At 37.6% G+C, this 18,117-nt stretch overlaps 1 protein-coding gene across 1 annotated transcript in view; it reads left to right on the top strand.

Annotated features, from left to right (window-relative positions):
• The window catches only part of GOT1 (glutamic-oxaloacetic transaminase 1), a 31,225-nt gene extending 13,145 nt beyond the window's left edge, over nt 1–18,080 (top strand). Inside the window, exons 3-9 of the mRNA XM_020996758.2 lie at nt 3,139–3,262; nt 3,681–3,793; nt 4,141–4,245; nt 4,901–5,051; nt 5,183–5,348; nt 6,707–6,849; nt 13,758–18,080. Coding sequence (XP_020852417.1) covers nt 3,139–3,262; nt 3,681–3,793; nt 4,141–4,245; nt 4,901–5,051; nt 5,183–5,348; nt 6,707–6,849; nt 13,758–13,897 — 942 coding nt within the window. The 3' untranslated portion in view covers nt 13,898–18,080. The remainder of the gene's footprint in view (nt 1–3,138; nt 3,263–3,680; nt 3,794–4,140; nt 4,246–4,900; nt 5,052–5,182; nt 5,349–6,706; nt 6,850–13,757) is intronic.
• The last annotated feature ends 37 nt before the right edge of the window (nt 18,081–18,117 follow it).

Below are 18,117 nucleotides of genomic sequence, written 5' to 3' on the forward strand. Positions count from 1 at the left end.
AGTCACTTAACCTTGTTTGCCTTAGTTTCTTCATCTGTAAAATGAGCTATAGAAGGAAATGAAAAACCACTCCAGTTTCTTTGCCAAATGTCACAAAGAGTCAAGACGTGGCTGGAAACGACTGCATAGCAACAAATGTGACTTTACGAGTTCCAAAGTGGAAGAAATCTGCAAGAGCTGATTAAAAAAGACTTAATACCAGTGGAACTCGAGGGCCTGTGAGGATGGGCAAAATATAAGAGATGAAACAGGATCTGGGTTCGAATCCCGTCTTTGATGGCTGTTGTATGACTAGCTGCAATTGTTGATGACAATCTGCTTTTCTGGATGGAGTTTCCGTGCTAGGCATTTCTCATGCTGACAAAATAACAAATCCAGGGCGCGCCCCCCCCCCCAAATGAATGAATGAATGAACAAATAAAAGATTTGTATAGAAAAAGAGAGAGCATTTCCAGTGAGGGGAACAGGACAAATTAAGTCAAGAAAGCAGAACTAAACATAGAATAATTGTGGGATAATGTACTACTGTCTTTTGCCTAACTGGAGTTTATAGAGCATGTTATCGAGGTAGTTTGGGGAAATAAGTTTGGGCAGGTAGAGTAGTGCCAAGCCTTGGGAGGAGCTTTGTTTTTATAACCCTGGTGCCTGGTCCTGTGCCTTGCACATAGTAGCCACTTAAATGTTTGTTGAAGTAAATTTACTAAAGAATTATTAATTGAAGATTTTAATTGAAAAGGATTGTTAAATGGGTTTGACAGTACATATAGAGTACACTGGAGCGTGGGTGTACAGCTCAGAGGCTTTTGCAATAATCTAGTTATACCTGTTGCCATTTCTGGGCTGCCCTTAACTTTTCTGTGTGGGGGGGAAGGGAAGGGTTGGGAAGAGTTGCCAGTTCTGGGCATGGAGTACCTACAATGCAGCATCTAGCTTTTTCCAGGTCAGACTTAGGAATCCTGCATTTGAAGCACCAACATGCTCAGCACTCTCTAATTCCCTTCTTGATAGGCAGTTGTCCACAGAGTAATAAGCAAAATTTCAGGGTAGCTCTGCTTTCCTTCTTTAAGAATCTGGTGAGCTCTGAGGAAGGAGGGTGCTTGGGAACCAAGGTCAGTGAGGATATTTTGCATTTCTTATTAGGAGTATTGGCTTAGTTTAAATGTGATTTATTTGTCTCATGGGTACAAGACAATACAAGTAAAAGCTAGTAGTGCGTGATGGATAAGATAGGGAGGTTGTTACATAACGTCACTGTCTGAGAAGCACGAGAAACCTACAGAACCAGATTGGGGATTAGGCATCTTGGCTCTTCTGCTGCTGCAGTGACTGAGCTGCTGAGTAGGTTTAGAGAAATCACTTCTATCAGGTATGGGGCATCAGCCAAGAAGTAAATACCTATTGAGGGACACCAGCCAGATTGTTTTCATAGCCTGAATTTGAAAGCAACATTTTCATTGTAAGAAGAAATCAGAGATTGTATGATTTGAAAACACGTATCAGGTTAAGACTGTGGCTATTGCCAACAGCAGATTCTTCTGCTAAGTATATTAAATAGACATAGAGCTGGTGTTGCTGTTTCGGTCCATTGGGGTCAGTGAAAATTAGTGAAAGGGGAACAAGCTGCGTGGTTTTTGTTAGTATCTGTATACTTTTCAATACAGGCCTATCAAGGGTCAGCTTATCTTAGTGGAGAGGGGCTCATTACTAGCTTAGCCACAGGGTAATTAATTTTTTCAGCCACAGCAATAAAGCCTTAATTAGACGATAGCAATTTAAGATATATACGTGCACACACACATCAATATAAGAATTTATGGGCTCAGACCCATGTTTTGGGTCATTCACTTTTTCCTGGTTTGTCTTTCTGGTTTTTCAATATCTTTCATTTTTATAACACCTATATTTTCTCTTCTCCCAGACCCATCATCCCTTATTGCAAAAAAAAAAAGGTCAGCAAAACTACCTTACACATAAAAAAAGTCTCCAGCTTACAGTATTTCACACTCATAGGCCCCTACAGTACTTCACACTCATAGATAGTTTTCTCATGCTTATTGTAATTACGGCAGTAATTGTTTCTTACAGAACATTAATGATCTGTTATATTCCATGCGCCCCAGCTTGTTAACTATTTTCCAGTCAATGGGCATCTACTTTGTTTGCAGTTTTTTGGTACTATAAAAAAAGTACTGCTATAAATATATTCTTGTATATGAGGTCTGTCATTTTGTCATTAGCCTCCTTGGGGTCATGCCTATCAGTGTAATCTCCAGGTCAAGGGATATGGACGTTTTAGTCACTTCACATAATTCCAGACTGTTTTCCAAAAGATTGGACCAATTCATAGATCCACCGGCAGTGCATTAATGTGTCAGTCTTTCTGTAAGCTCTTCAAGATTCTCTTTTGTCATCTTTGCCAATTTGCTAGGTGTTAGATGAAACCTCATAGTTGTTTTCATTTATATTTCTATTAGTGATCTGGAGAATTCTTTTGCATGGTTGTTAATAATTTGCAATCCTTTTGAGAACTGTGTGTTCATATTCTTTGACCACTTATCATTTGGAGGGTGGCTTTGGCTCTGTGTATGTTCATACACATTTAATTTGCAAATACTCTAATTCAGGCTTGTTAGCTTAAAACATTAGGTAGATTTAATTCTTAATCTGTAGTATTCTACCAATAAAGATAGACTTAGGCAGCAGAGCTTTTTCCTTTCTCTGCTAAACAGTTATTGGTATTCTGGCATCTCAGAATTAAAGGATCCAAGCATCAATAGGAAAATGTGTGTGTGTGCATGTGTGAGGATGCTCAATCTGAAAACTAATCCACCCTATATTTCACTGAACTAATGTGACTTATGATGTGACTCTTAAGAGGAGATGAAGCTGATCAGAGGGAAGGATTAAATGAGTATAACATATGGTGTCAGAATATCTCTGAAAAATATGGGACACATTAGTACAAGATGGATCAGTCTGACAAGTTGAAACCATTTCGTTTTATGTGTTTTCTAAGGAATTGAGAAATCTTGGTTCAGATTCTGCAGCAGAGAAACATCCCACAGAGATTTTGAGTCTCTGGAAAATATGAATAGAACTTCACTACCCCCAACCACTGATCATCTTTCTCTGTTTCAGATAGGAAGCGTGCAGACTTTGGGGGGAACGGGCGCCCTTCGAGTTGGAGCCGAGTTCTTACGCAAGTGGTACAATGGAACAAACAATGCAGCCACTCCTGTCTATGTGTCTTCTCCAACCTGGGGTGAGTTTTTCCTTGTCTGGGAAGGATGAAAAGAGAGAACAGGAAACAATGATCCTTTTGACTTCCTTATTGATCACAGAGAGAATATCAACAAAACCTTGAGTTGAGTTGTGGGTTATATGTGAGTAACCTGATACTAGACTTCAGATTTCACCAAGAATAAATGGTAAAAATGTGAAATCAGAATATTGGACAGGCAGGTAACTTGGTAGCTGGATATACCACTACAGTAAATTGCAATTGCAGTTATAATGTAACTAGTAGAATTTATATCAAAAATTCTTATAAATGACCTTGTCCCAGGAAGTCTCATAATAAGAAAGAAGTCTTTAAGATCCCTAAGAAAAGGTCTGTATGTATTGTGGGATTTTAAATTATAGCAAGTAGTGAATGAAACACTCTAACTTTATATTTTCAGAAAATCATAATGGTGTATTTGGTGCTGCTGGGTTTACGGACATCCGAACATATCATTACTGGGATGCAGCTAAGAGAGGGCTTGACCTTCAGGGCCTGCTGCAAGATATGGAGGTGGGAGACTTATTTATTCATTCACTCATACACATTTATCTATCTATCTATCTATCTGTCTATCTACCTATCTCTCTATGTCTTATCTACTACATAATGGAAAGTTACTGGGAGCCCTGTGGCATTAGGAAGGCTTTCTAGGAGGAAGAAGGGAGTCTTGTCTTTGGGTTGAGTAGGGCTGAGCCACTTTCCTCAAATGAGGTGGTGTTTTCTGGGGTTTAATTACAAGTATGGAACGAATCCAGCTTCCTCATTTCTTTCATTGGCTTACCAAGCCAGTACTGATTCTACTTCCTGATATTTCCTGTTGATGCCAGTCAGAACTGATGTATATTACTTTTCCTCAGAATGCTCCAGAGTTCTCTATCTTTGTCCTTCATGCCTGTGCACATAACCCCACTGGCACTGATCCAACTCCAGAGCAGTGGGAGAAGATTGCTTCTGTCATGAAGGTAAGTGCCACTTTCAGACATCTGTCCATGATGCTGTTGATAACGACCAGATACCTTTTTAATGCATGTACTGGTATGATTCCAGAACCCACTTGATTGATGGCACAAAGGCATCAGTCAATCCAGAGAATCATCTCTCTCAGTAAGATCCATCTTAATGTTTTTAAAACCTTGCTGTACTGATGCAGTCGGCATTAAATATCAGCATTGAGGGATACGCCTTGTGCACTAAAGTTGGGCTTGGGATCATCTCCTTAAGAGCTCCTGAGAAATACAGTGTTAAAATGTGTTGACTAAGAGCTAGCCAACTGGGATTCTCTGAAGAGAATCAATTGCAAGAGCACAGAGGATTTCCCCTTTAGTGTTCTCATGTTCCGATGTATGTGGTGGGATGATCCTCTGGTTTGAATATGTTCTTATGTGCTAGGGCCCTCTCCCATATTGTCCATGGGCCTGTCCAGCTCCTGAGTTCTGGCTTGCTACTCTGCTCATAGATGAACAGAGGGCACCAGTTATAGCTATAGGAGTTTAGGGAAAGAAATTGATAATCTGTAAACATAGTCAGGTGCTCATTCTGAGAAGATAGGTTGTTTTGGTTGGGCAAATTAAGACTAGGGCAAGTTCCCGTTTTCTAACTCTCCTTCCCACCTTGCAGCGCCGATTTCTGTTCCCTTTCTTCGACTCAGCCTATCAAGGTTTTGCATCTGGGGACCTAGACAAGGATGCCTGGGCTGTCCGCTATTTTGTGAATGAGGGCTTTGAGCTCTTCTGTGCTCAGTCCTTCTCCAAGAACTTCGGGCTCTACAGTGAGTGCCCCCCTAAAGAAACACCGTTAGCACGCTGGGCCTGTATCACACAAGTGTCTTGGCTGGGTTGGAAGCTTTTGTGTGGGGGAAGGATCATTGGATTTAGAGTTGATAAATGTCTCTCTCTTTAGATGAGCGGGTGGGGAACCTGACCGTGGTTGGGAAAGATGGTGATAACGTCCTACGTGTCCTTTCCCAGATGGAGAAGATTGTGCGTGTCTTGTGGTCCAACCCTCCTGCTCAAGGAGCTCGGATAGTGGCCACTACCCTTTCCAGCCCTGAGCACTTTACCATGTGGTAAGGTTCCCAGGTAGAAATAAGAGAATTAGAGAACATGGGGCTTCTTTATACATAACCTATCCCATTACATAAATTAGATGATTTATGTTAATAAGTAATAACCAGACAAATAGTTATTAGTATTAAGGATTCATTTATCAAGTATTTATTGCCTACTGTTAATACATGTAAGGTATTAAGTGCCTGGTTGAGGGTAAGGTTGGGGTGGGGAACAAAGATGTTTACATGCTTCTTGCTCTCAAGGAGCTGTGTCTTTCAGCATTTCTGTGGACCTGAGAATCTCTTAGGAAGCTGAAGCAGGGGGATGGGCTGATCAAACTCTCAAATTCCCTTTCATCCTAAAATCCAGTGTTCTAGAGAATAGAGGATACATGGGGCATCCTAGTACTTCATTTCCTACAAAATAGACTTCTTGACTCTCATCTTGTTTGGCTCAACATCCAAAAGGGATATGTTTTGAACAAACATGTAACTGAATTTTTAAAAAGTGAAAATATTACCTAAGTCAAATATTTGTTGTTGTTCAGTGGTGTCTGGCTCTTTGGGACCCCACTTAGAGTTTTCTTGGCAAAGATACTGGAGTAGTTTGTCTTTTCTTTCTCCAGCTCATTTTACAGGTGAGGAAACTGAGGCAAACAGGGTTAAGTGACTTGCCCAGGGTCACACAGCTAGTAAGTGTCTGAGGTTTGATTTGAACTTAGGTCTTCTTGGCTCTAGGCTCAGTGCTGTATCCATTGCACCACTTAGCTGCCAAGTCAAATATTAATTACTACGAGGTTAATATAGGCACTTGGCTGTGGGACCTAGTGGGAAGAACTTTTGGTGGTCTACCGACTTGGCCAGTTGAGAAATAAAATGTTCTAATATCTCGTGGTATTCCACTACCCCTGGTAGCAACATTGATTTGCTCTTTTGATCTATGCTTGGTCTATCCATACTGTCGTCATGGAGTTGAGAAGTCAGGAAGAAACCCTTAGTGGACCAGAACATCTAGTTGTATCACATGAGAGTGATAATACATAGAATTTTTACAAAGTAATTAAATGACCAAATGCTTCTTAGCTTGATTAGTGCCCACTGTGAGATACAGGGTATTAAATCTTAAGACTACGCTAAGACTTTTGAGACACCTTATACAACCATTTTATGGAGTCAATAGTTGTCAACATTTCCTGTTTAATCAGGTCTGTTTTTAATCCATTGCATAAATTAAAGCATTATCTTTACAATAAAGCGGACCAATCCTCCTCTGAACCCATTTTTAATGTTTGCTAGCTAATTTTTAGTTGGTAGGAGTGTCTAAAATGTTTCCTTTTAATCTAGATAATAATTTACTTCATTTCTCACTCTTACAGGAAAGAAAATGTTAAGACAATGGCTGACCGAATTCTGTCAATGAGAGCCGAACTCAGATCTCGCCTGGAAGCCCTCGGCACCCCAGGAACCTGGAATCACATCACGGAACAGATTGGAATGTTCAGTTTCACAGGGTTAACCAGTAAGTACAAGGCAAGCCGCCTCCTGGGTTGTCCATTTGTAACCCTCGATCTCTGAAGTTGACTTTATAGGAAATAAGTTTGCTAAGCCGCTGTTGTAACCTACCTCCTCCAGCTTTGTTCCTTACTAACCTTTATTCATCTCCTCCAATTTCCTTTCCATTTCTTTTTATGCACACTTGTCCTTTATTCCAGTACTCCTTCCATCATAGCCTCATATAATTCATCTCCAATAGACTGCCTTTTTAATTGATCATCAACTAAGCTGTTAAAGCAGCCTAGTTGGTCAGTGTAGGTAAACTCTAGGGAACTCAGTGACCTAGAACAAGTACAGTTTTCTCATTGTTTGCTGCTTAAGTCTTTTGACAGCCATGAGGGTTCCAGTAGCCTGAGTTGGTATCTTAGCAGCTGACAGATGGTTGGGCTTTTTTTAACCATGTGGGCTTGGAATAGGTATAAGCACAGGATATAAGCAAATTAGGAAGGATATCAGATTTCACTTCTAACTTTCAGGCTAAAGTCTAATGTTGAACCCTTGTACGTGCTTCCCATTATCTTTTAGCTTCACCACATTTCTCTATAAGATTTGTTTGGAGAAAAAAATTTCATGATGGAGCTTCACTGGTCATAGAGATTTTTAAAAAATCACCTTTTGAGATATGGTAGAAGACTTAACCATTTAAAAACATAACAATCAGTTTTATGGAATTTTTGTCAACTAGCAGGTAGAAAGAGATCTCTTTAAGTCCTAGAGATTCATGATAAGAAGGAAAGAGTTAGGAGAGCTAATATTTACTTGCCCTAGAGGCACTCACAAAGTGTTATAGTGAAAAGAAACTTGGACTTGGGAATTGGAAAGACCTTTGCCACTTAGCAGCAATATGATCCTAGGCAAGTTCTGTACTATATCTGGGCCTTTGTGATCCTGGGAAAGCAGTTTCACCTCTCTTAAGACTGTTGCTTCATTTTGATATTTTCATTGTTGTGAGAAAGGTGCTTTGTGAACCTTAAAACACTAAAAATGAGCCATTAATATTGGAGGCAGGGTAGTATTATGAAAAGGTGCTGGGCTTGGAGTCACAAGACTGAGGTTAGATTTCTGGCTTTGCTACTGATTTCCTGTGTGACTTTAGACAAGCCACTCATACAACTTTAGTTTACTAATCTATAAAATGAAGTGGTTAGACTATCTCTACCGTCCCTTCCTGGCTCTAAAATCCTATGATCCTTTTAGCAATAATAATAATAATGATAAATGAGATTTTGTAGAAAGGGCTTCATAAGGTATTATAGAAACCTCAGTTCTATTATAAGTAATGATAACAAGCATTTCTAAGGGTGATGGGGTGTGGCTGCCAGTGTTAATAGTTTACTGGGAGATAATGGATTCAAGGGAAGGGGAGTATTGCTAGATGACGTTTCAATTTAAAGGCATAGGATAAACTTTAAAAAAAGCAAAAGACAACTATTTTATTGTTATAGATCACAGGAAGTACTTGGATCTTGAGCCCACTAATACTTTATATGCTTCAGATAAGCATCTGTTAAGTATAGTAGTTACCTATTTTCAGGGTTCTCTTTTCATTTGAAAATTAGGGAGACAGAGAAAATGCAAGTTATTTCATTAATATTTGTGCTTACAAAACCAAGGTAGAATTTTTATTATCTGTTTCAGCAGATTCCATCATTGTTTACCTTTCCAAAAAATTATATTTTTTAAATTTATTTACTTTTCTAAAAAATTTCTAATAATTTTCTTTAAAAAAAAAAAGGGCTTTTTTTCTTCCAAAAATAGTAGTTGCATCTAATTACTTAGAACTATACCTCCTAGGGTACAGTGTCACATTGCTTTGTGTGTATAAAGCGAGTACTAAAATCCAGGTCTTCTAACTCCTAGTCCAGTGCCATTTTTCTACACTATATCACTTAGAAGCTTGATGTGACTTTTTCACATTTTTATTTTCTAAGAAGAATCATAAAGCCTTATATTGAGCTGGAAGAGACCTTGGAATTCAACCTTATTTTGTAGATTAAAAAAAGAACAAGTCAGGGAGCGTAACATGCCCAAGGTCACGTGGTATTTAATGGCAGAACCAGGATTTGAAATCAGGCCTTCTGAGTCCAGAGCCAGCATTCTTTCCATTATGCCAGGAAGTATCAATGGAAATGTCTTTGATTCTTACTTGTGCTTAATTTCCTTCTAATTATTCAAACAAAACAAGAAATAAAAATAAAAATTCACACATATTTTACCAAAGACATTGAAGGAAATAATTCTACCTTTAAAAATGACATCTGTATTGTTGAATATTTTTGTCACTACTTGCCCTTGGAGGCATTTTGGGTCCCAGCTGTTATTCTGCATATAAATGATAGTTAAACAGATAAATGGAATTCTGCTGGTCCTTAATTTCACGTGATAATTTATAAATGACATTTTATAGTCTCCTGTTTCAATTAGTCTTCATTTTTCTGTGTTTTAATCAAGCAGTTATTGAATATAGAAATTAGGCCTTTTGCTATCAGATCTTCAGCAACTCTGGCCTGTGAATTCTGCACTCAAAAACATTAGTTTATTCAAATGCAAATCTAGGAAATACATTGGGGTGAAGCAAAGGAGCTATTGGAAGTATTTTATCCTAAAGTGAGGTGGCCTGCCACTGTCTTAATGAGCATAAAACCAGAACTCTCCTAAAATAGCTTCTGTTGTTTTGAATCTCTTACTTAAGATTTTATAGAGTTTTTACAGAATTATCAGAATTCATTTTTAATATCTAGGGTCCAACTTAAATTTAACTTGTGAAAGACATTAAGCAGTTATACAGCTAAATAGGAAGATCAGTTCAATTGTAATAAATTTCCTAATAAAAGAGGCTTCTTTGGGTCAGAGAAGCTTATGGCTGACTACATCTCAAGAGTTCTGGGAAAACCTGAGGAGGCTTGGGGAGTTTGTTACGGGAGAGAGGACCTAGTAGTTGTAGCTGTATCTGTTGATACAATTCTCTTTGCTGGCTAATAACTACATTGCATCTTATAATAAGGAAGAAACTTCACCTTTATGTTTTCTGGAAGACAAAGCCTAAGGTCAAGTAAGCTTTGGGCCATTTTCAGAACTAGCTAAAGTGCAGTGGAGGCAGTCTCCATCTTAAAAATAGCTTTAGGGGCAGCTGAGTGGTGCAGTGGATAGAGCACCAGCCCTGGAACCAGGAGGACCCTAGTTCAAATCCAGCCTCAGACACAACATTTAGCTGTGTGACTCTAGGCAAGTCACTTAACCTCAGTTGCCTTGCCCCCCCCCAAAAAAAATAGCCTTGTATTCTAAAAGCTAACTTGGAAGTCAAATGTTTTGAATCAGCTCATTTTTTTCCTATATGCAGGTACTTAGCAGTGGTGACTTGGTTCCTAGGCTGTCCTACAAAAACTGGTTTAACCCAAAGTGTGGCTCTGTAATGGTGGAAAATTGTTATAAGACTAGTAAATGCACTACTTTCTGACCCATTTTGATTAATAGATGGAGGTTTTTTGGTGAGTCTAAAGGGTATTTATGACTATTTCTAGGGTGACTAGAGGTTGATGGTACTGCCTCTCAGGTCTTAATTCCTTTCTCCTTGAGGCAGGTGTGATCTTTAGCACTAATTTTATGCTTATGGCCACAAAGAAGGTAGTTTAGGGCTCACAAACGGAATGAAGAAAGGGACAAAAAGGAAAGAGTATTTAGTAACTTAGGCAAGAGTTAGAAATGTGGGTGGATAGAAGGATTGCCTGACTGTGTAGCTAACTTTTCTGTGAGCGATAAAGACAACAGAAAAGTGAGGAAATTAATGGTGGGTTAGAAAGAGCCACTGCATCATCATCATCATCATCAGAACATTTAGGTAGCACTTCATAAATAATATCTGATTTTTATTGAGAACTTCACAAAGAAAAAATCATGCCAAATAAACCTTATTCCCCTGTTTTTTAAAACAAGATTACTTAACTGGTAAATCTGAAATAAGCTGTAGCTAGAGTTTATCCAAATTTTAGCAAAGCATTTATTAGAGTATTTCATGTCATAGGAATAGGGACTAAACTTGTGATTTATTTTATATAGAGAATTTTTTAAAAAAAGGAAATTACCTCTAGTGCTGTAGGTTGTCAACTTTTCTGCAACATAGAGTCTTAGAGAGCTTCCTAAAGCTTGGGAGGGTGGGATGGTTAAGTGACTTGCCCAGGGTTACACAGCCAGTATATGTCAGAGGCAGGTCTTGAATCTCGGCCTTTCTGGCACTGTGCCACAATGCCTCTCATATCCTATCTCATCTTATATTTGTGCAAAAGAGAAGAAGTCATGGGACTAGATGATAATAATACATTTAGATGGCAATAGAACTACTTGAATGACCACACAAATGTCAACTTGGCAGGAGATCTCCAGTGAAGTGTCCCAAGAGTAAATACTTGGCCTTGTGTTTTCTAACAGTTTTATCAGGGACTTTGGTAAAGCCTAAATCATGTGCTTTTCAGATTTGCAGATGACACAAATCTGGGAGGGATAATACGTGCAAAAAAAAAAATTTGTTCCACCCCTTTTTGTGTTAGCAAAAAATTGGAAACATAAGTAGATTCCCATCTATAAGGGAATGGCTGAACACATAATATATTAATGTGATGGAATATTATTGCTCTGTATTAAACAATGAATACAAAGAATTCAGATAAGCTAGTATGAACTGATGAAGAAAAGAATAAAGCTAAATAGTTCCAAGAAAATAATCTGCTCAGATAATCCAATAATGTAAAGGAAAACAACATGAAAGATAGCAGAACTACAGTGCAGTGACTTCCGATGACTGAGGAGTAAACCTATTTCCCTCCCCTCAGTAGCAAAATGATGGACTATAGATATGGGGATGAGACATTTTATCAAATGTGGTCAGTGTATTAGCTTTGATTAACTACTTTTTGGGAGGAAATGAAAAGTGTTATAAAAAGGCATCAAAACATGTTTGTTTTTTAAAGCTGGGAGAGGTAGCTGTTCAAAAAGATGTTGATATAGACTAGAGTGTTGGGCAGAATCTAATAAGATAAAATGTAGTAGGGACACATTTGAAGTCTTACACTTGGATTGGGGAAGTCAACTTCACAAGTACAAGATGGGGGAGGCACTACTAGATACACAGTTCGGGCTTGCTAGAACCTTATACTGTAATAGGCAACTAAAAGTTATAGCTAGAATCAGTTTGAAGTGCTGTTACTGCTATACAGGCAGATAGAATGTAAGCTGCAGGGGGGCAGGCATTTTTTCCTTTTATTTTGTGCCTCCGTGCAAAAAAAAAAAAGCAAATTTTTAAGCATTTTTTAAAAATTTTGAGGGCAGCTAGATGGCACAGTGGATAGAACACCGGCCCTGAAGTCAGGAGGACCTGAGTTCAAATCCAGTCTCAGACCAGACACTTGACACTTAGTAGCTGTGTGACCCAGGGCAAGTCACTTAACCCCAATTGCCTAAAAAATAAATAAAAAGAAGATAATTTAAAAGTTTGAGGTGCAGCTAGGTGGTGCAGTAGATAGAGCACTGGCCCTGAAGTCAGGAGGACCCGAGTTCAAATCTGGCCTTAGATACATAACACTTACTAGCTGTGTGACTCTAGGCAAGTCACTTAACCCCAATTGCCTTTAAAAAAATTTTTAATATTAAATAAAATTTTAAAAAATTTTGAGTTCTAAGTTCTCTTCCTCCATCTGCCCTCTTCCCCACCCACTAAGAAGGCAAGGAATATGATAGTCATTACACATGTGAAATCATGCAAATCATATTTTTATATTAGCCATGTGACTTGAAAAAGCAAGAAAAATAAAATGAGAAAATTATACTTCAGTTTGCACTCAGAGTTCATCAGTTCTCTTTCTGAAGTGGATAGCATTTTTCATCATGAGTCCTTCTTTATTTGTCTTGGATTATTGTGTTGATCAGAGTAGCTACATCTTTTGCAGTCAGTCATCATTACAATACTGCTGTTATTGTGTACCCTGTTCTGGTTCTGCTCACTTTACTTCACGTCATCAGTTAGTGTAGGTCTCCCCAGGTTTTTCTGAAACCATGTAGCACAGTGGTATTCCATCACAATTATAGACTACAATTTGTTCAGCCATTCTTCAGTGGATGGGCATCACCTCAAGTTCCAATTCTTTGCCATTACAAAAATAGCTGCTATAAATATTTTTGTATGCATTGGTCCTTTTCTTTTTTCTTTGATCTCTTTGGGATACAGACCTAGTCGTGGTATTGCTGGGTCAGATGGTAGCACGGTTTCATAGCCCTTTGGCTACAGTTCCAAGTTGTTTTCCAAAATGGTTGGACCAGTTCATAACTCCAGCACTCACTCATTTATTAGTGTAGCTGTTTTCCCACATCCCCTCCAGCATTTATCTTTTCTGATAGGTGTGAGATGGTACCTCAGAGTTGTTTTAATTTGCATTTCTCTAATCAATAGTCATTTAGAACATTTTTTATATAACTAAATAGCTTTGATTTCTTTTTCTGAAAACTGCCTGTTCGTATCCCTTGATCATTTATCAATTGGGGAATGGCTCTCATTTTTATAAATTTGACTCAGTTCTCTATGTTTTTGAGAATCAAGGCTCCATCAGAGAAACTTATTGTAAAAATTTCTTGCTGTAAAAATATTCATTGTCTACAGTACTTTTTAGCAAAATGTAGTTTCCTGGGGGTAAAAATTAACAAAAGGCTACTTCCTCAGAGACTAATGCCTTCAGTTTTTCTTATATAAATTGAATAGATTATGTCCTTTGTCATTTGGTATCTCTGCTGGAGAATGGAGGAAGGAAAAATGACAATGTCCTAAATACTCGGCTTCTTTTGTGAACCAACTTACTATTTTAACTATGAGTTTTGTCTTTTCAACAGCTAAGCAAGTGGAATATCTGATTAATGAAAAGCATATCTACCTACTGCCAAGTGGCCGGATCAACATGTGTGGCCTGACCACAAAGAATCTGGATTATGTGGCTACCTCCATCCATGAAGCCATCACTAAAGTCCAGTGAAGAAGCACCAGCCCAACCAGTACCACCAAAGCTGCTGTTTATTATGTGTGTGTATCCCCTGCTTGTACAAACCCATTATCTATATAGTGTAATAGTGACAATCAAAGGACTGAAATGACTACAGTGGCGGGATACCAATGTTTGGAGTTGACATGATTTGAGATTGCTCAGGATTAGGGCCCTTCTGCTGACCCATGCAAAATGAACAGTCTTTGATTTAAAGGTTAAAAAAAGAAGAAGAAACTCCCATATTATTTTTATCATTATGTGAGTTAAGCATGTTGACCCACCCTCCCCCAATTAGTGTGTACATAGTTCATTTGCTTCTGTGTGAGTGTTGTAAAGGATAGATCATATCATATCATTTATTCTTGGAGCAAAACCAAACCCCAAAGATCAAGTTAGCAGAAGAGCTATATGATTGTAGCCATCGGCAGTGCCATTAAAAAAAAAAACAACCACCAACCTCTTATCTCTGCAAAGGCTTTCTTTCTGTTTCTTTTCCTGTTGTTTTCTCCCCTTGGTTATTCCTGCACCTTAAGCTCTGATGCCTTGGTGGTTTTCCAAGGTGAAAGGAGTGTTTCTCCCCTTTGTCTCATAGTACCGCTACATCCTTAAACTATGTCAAGACCCAGCACACTAAACTATGGTAGCCTTGTCAATTTCAACTGATACAAGTATGATTTCCTTGTGCAAATTAAGATACTGAAACCAAAAGAAGAAATGCTATCTTTCAGTGTGACCATGTTGGGGCATCTAGAGAAGGGAACCCTTTTTCCATTGACAGCCAACATGTTTCTCCCAGAGACTATGGCACCACTTCTTATCATTGACTCAAACCCAATTATAGCTACCTAACCTATAGTCCAATACCATAATTACATCAGACTCCATAAATCTCAGTAAGTCTAATCTTCTAACTGATAAACCTTCTAATTCTAGGGAATTATAGGATTTGGAATGAGTGGAGTTCTTGGAGAGCCAAATTACCCTTATTTTATAGATGAGGGTGTCCGGTTCCAGAGGTGAAGTGAAGGCCATGGTCATATATACCTAGTAAATAGTAGAACCAGTGTTCAAAACCAGGTCTTCTGACTCCAAATAAAGTGTTTTTCTCTGAAGATAACTGTCCTCCCCCACCACTTTCCTTTTCTCCTCATCCTCTGCTTTAGGCTAAACATTTACAGTTCTTTTAAACTTTTCTCAAAGGATGTGGTTTCTAGACAACTCACTAGATGGGTCATACTAATTTATCAGTGTTCCTCCTAAAATATGACACCCAGAACACAGTATTCCCAATGTAGTCTCATCAGTGCAGAATACTGTAATTACCTGATTTTATATCATCTATGAATTCAGCCTGAGTATGTTTTGGTTTACTTTTCCCCCCAGGCACATCAAGCTGACTACTCACCTAGATTGCCTCTATCTTTTTCAGTTGAATTTTTTTCAAATTATATCCTCCCCCATTCTGCATTCATGTATTTTTTTTTTCATTTCTGAAAAACTTTTAATTCTCAAATATTGTTCTTTAAAGCAGTGCAATTTTACACATGACATAATTATTTTCTTAAAGTCAAAATGGAAGACCTTACACTTTAACTCTTAAAATTTTTATCCTCTGCATTTTAGTTTGGCATTTCTACCTGTTGTGATCAATTTAAATCTTGTTTTTTATTATTTCCCTACCTAATAAGTATATCTTTTAGAACTTCATAATGTTGGTAAAATTAATTCTACACCATAAACTCCTTGTGTGTAGGGATTATGACATGTATCTCTGTATCACCTTCAAAACTTAGCACAGCATAATGCACACCATCTTTTATTTCTCCTCTTCCCTATTGACAAGCTTCTTGAAGGAGTTGTCTGCACTTATTGACTCTTACTTGTCTATCATGTACTCAACTTCTGAACCTCTTGTAATCTGGCTTCTGGTCCTACCACTAGTGAGCTCTTAAATCCAGTGGTCTTTTCTCAGTCTTTATTGAGGTTTTGGCTGCTTCTGGCACCATCCTTCGCTTGGCTTCTATGATATAGCTTTCTCCCAGTTCTCTTCCTATGTGGAACCTTGAGCTACCTCTCCCTAAATGTGGGAATAAGGACAATAATAACAGACGTTTATGTAGCACTTAAAAGTTTGCAAAGCACTTTACAGAAATTATCATGTGAGATCAGTAGTAGTGAAAGATGGACTTCCATTATCATCAGTATTCAGTATTGTACTAGAAATGGCTAGCAATAGCAATAAGAGAAGAAAAAGATACTGAAGGTATCAAAGTAGGCAGTGAAGTGATAAAACTATCTGTTTTTGCAGACAATGAGATTAGGGTATGCTTGGAAAATCCTAGAAATTCAACTAAAAAGTTAATGGAAGCAATTTTAGCAAGGTAGCAGGATATAAACCAAACCCACATAAATCATTATTTTTATATATTACCAACAAAGCCCTTCAAGAAGAGATAGTTCATTTAAAATAACCATAGGAAATATAAAATACCTGGGAGTATATCTGCCAAGACAAACCCAGAAACTAGATGAACATAATCATAAAAAACTTTTTATACAAATAGTCAGATTTAAATAATCTAAATAATATTGTTCATGGGTAAACTGAGCCAATATAATAAAAATGACAATTCTACCTAAACTAATCAACATTCAGTGCCATCCCAATTAAGTTACCAAAAAAAATTTTATTGAGCTAGAAAAAATAATTCCTTTGGAAGAACAAAAGGTCAATAATATCAAGGGAATTAATGGGAAAAAAAAGTAAAGGAAGGAGGTCTAGCAGTACCAACTTTTAAACTTCTTATAAAGTGCTAATTATCAAAACTATCTGGTACTGGCCAAGAAGTAGAAAGGTGGTTCAGTGGAAGAGAGTAGATATATAGTACTCAGTAGTAAATGATTGTAGTAACCATATATTTGATACATTTTAGGTTTGGGGATAAGAATTCAGTGTTTGGTTAAAAAAAATTGTTGGGAAAACTGGAAAGCAGTCTGCCAGAAACTAGGTGTATATAGACCAATATCTCATCATATATTAAGGTCAAAATGGATACATGACCTACCCATAAAGGGAGATATAAGTAAATTAGAAGAACATGGAACGTAATACTTATCAGATTTATGGATGGAACAATTCATGAATAAACAAGAGAGCATTGTGAGATGTAAAATGGATAATTTTGATTACATTAAATTAAAAGGGTTTTGTACAAATAAAACTAATATAACCAAGATTAGGAAGGAAGTAGAAAGTTGGAGGGGAAATTAGTTTCTCAGATTAAGGTCTCTTCTCAAATACATAGAGAACTTTGTCAGCTTCATAAGAATATGAGTCATTCCCCAATTGATAAATGGTCAAAGGATATGAGCAGGCAGTTTTTGGGAGAAATCAAAGCCATACATACTCATGAAAAAATGTTCTAAATCATTATTGATTAGAGAAATTAAAATATGTTTGAGATACCATCTCACACTTATCAGATTGGCTAAACTGATAGAAGGGGAAAATGACATGTTGGAAGGGATGTGGAAAAATTGGGACACTAGTAGATTTTTGGTGAAACTGACTGATGCATTTTGGAGAGCCATCTGGAATTAGGCCTAAAGAGTCAAAACTGTGTATACCCTTTAACCCAGCATTACCACTATTAGATCTGTTTCCCAAGGTGTTCAAGGAAAAAGGAAAAGAACCTATATGTTCTAAAATATTTATAGTAACACTCTTTGTAGTGGCAAAGAACTAGAAATTGAGGGGATGCCCATCAAATGGGGAATGGCTGAACAAATTGTATATAATGATTAAATGCTATTGTGCTGTAAGACATGATGAGCAAGTTGATTTTAGAAAAACATGGAAAGACTTGCATGAAATAATGAAAAATGAAACAAGCAGAACCAAGAGAATGTATACAATAATAGCAGTATTCGCAGAATAACTGAATGACTAATCTATTCTGAGCAATAAGAATATTAAAATCAACTGCAAAAGACCTATGAAGGAAGATGCCATCTACCTCCAGAGAAAGAATCTATATATGAAAGTGTGTAATGTATGGTTTCACATATATGTCTGTGTCAAATGTTGGCCTTCTCTAGTGGTTGGGAGGAAGAAGGGAGACAAGTCAGAACTCAAAATGTAACAAAAAATAAATAAATGTGAGCCTCACAACAACTCTGTGAGGAGGTGGTTATTACAGGTAATAAAATTC

Source organism: Phascolarctos cinereus, unplaced genomic scaffold (genome assembly GCF_003287225.1).
Source record: "Phascolarctos cinereus isolate Bilbo 61053 unplaced genomic scaffold, phaCin_HiC Scaffold_3;HRSCAF=262, whole genome shotgun sequence".
Lineage (NCBI taxonomy): Eukaryota > Metazoa > Chordata > Mammalia > Diprotodontia > Phascolarctidae > Phascolarctos > Phascolarctos cinereus.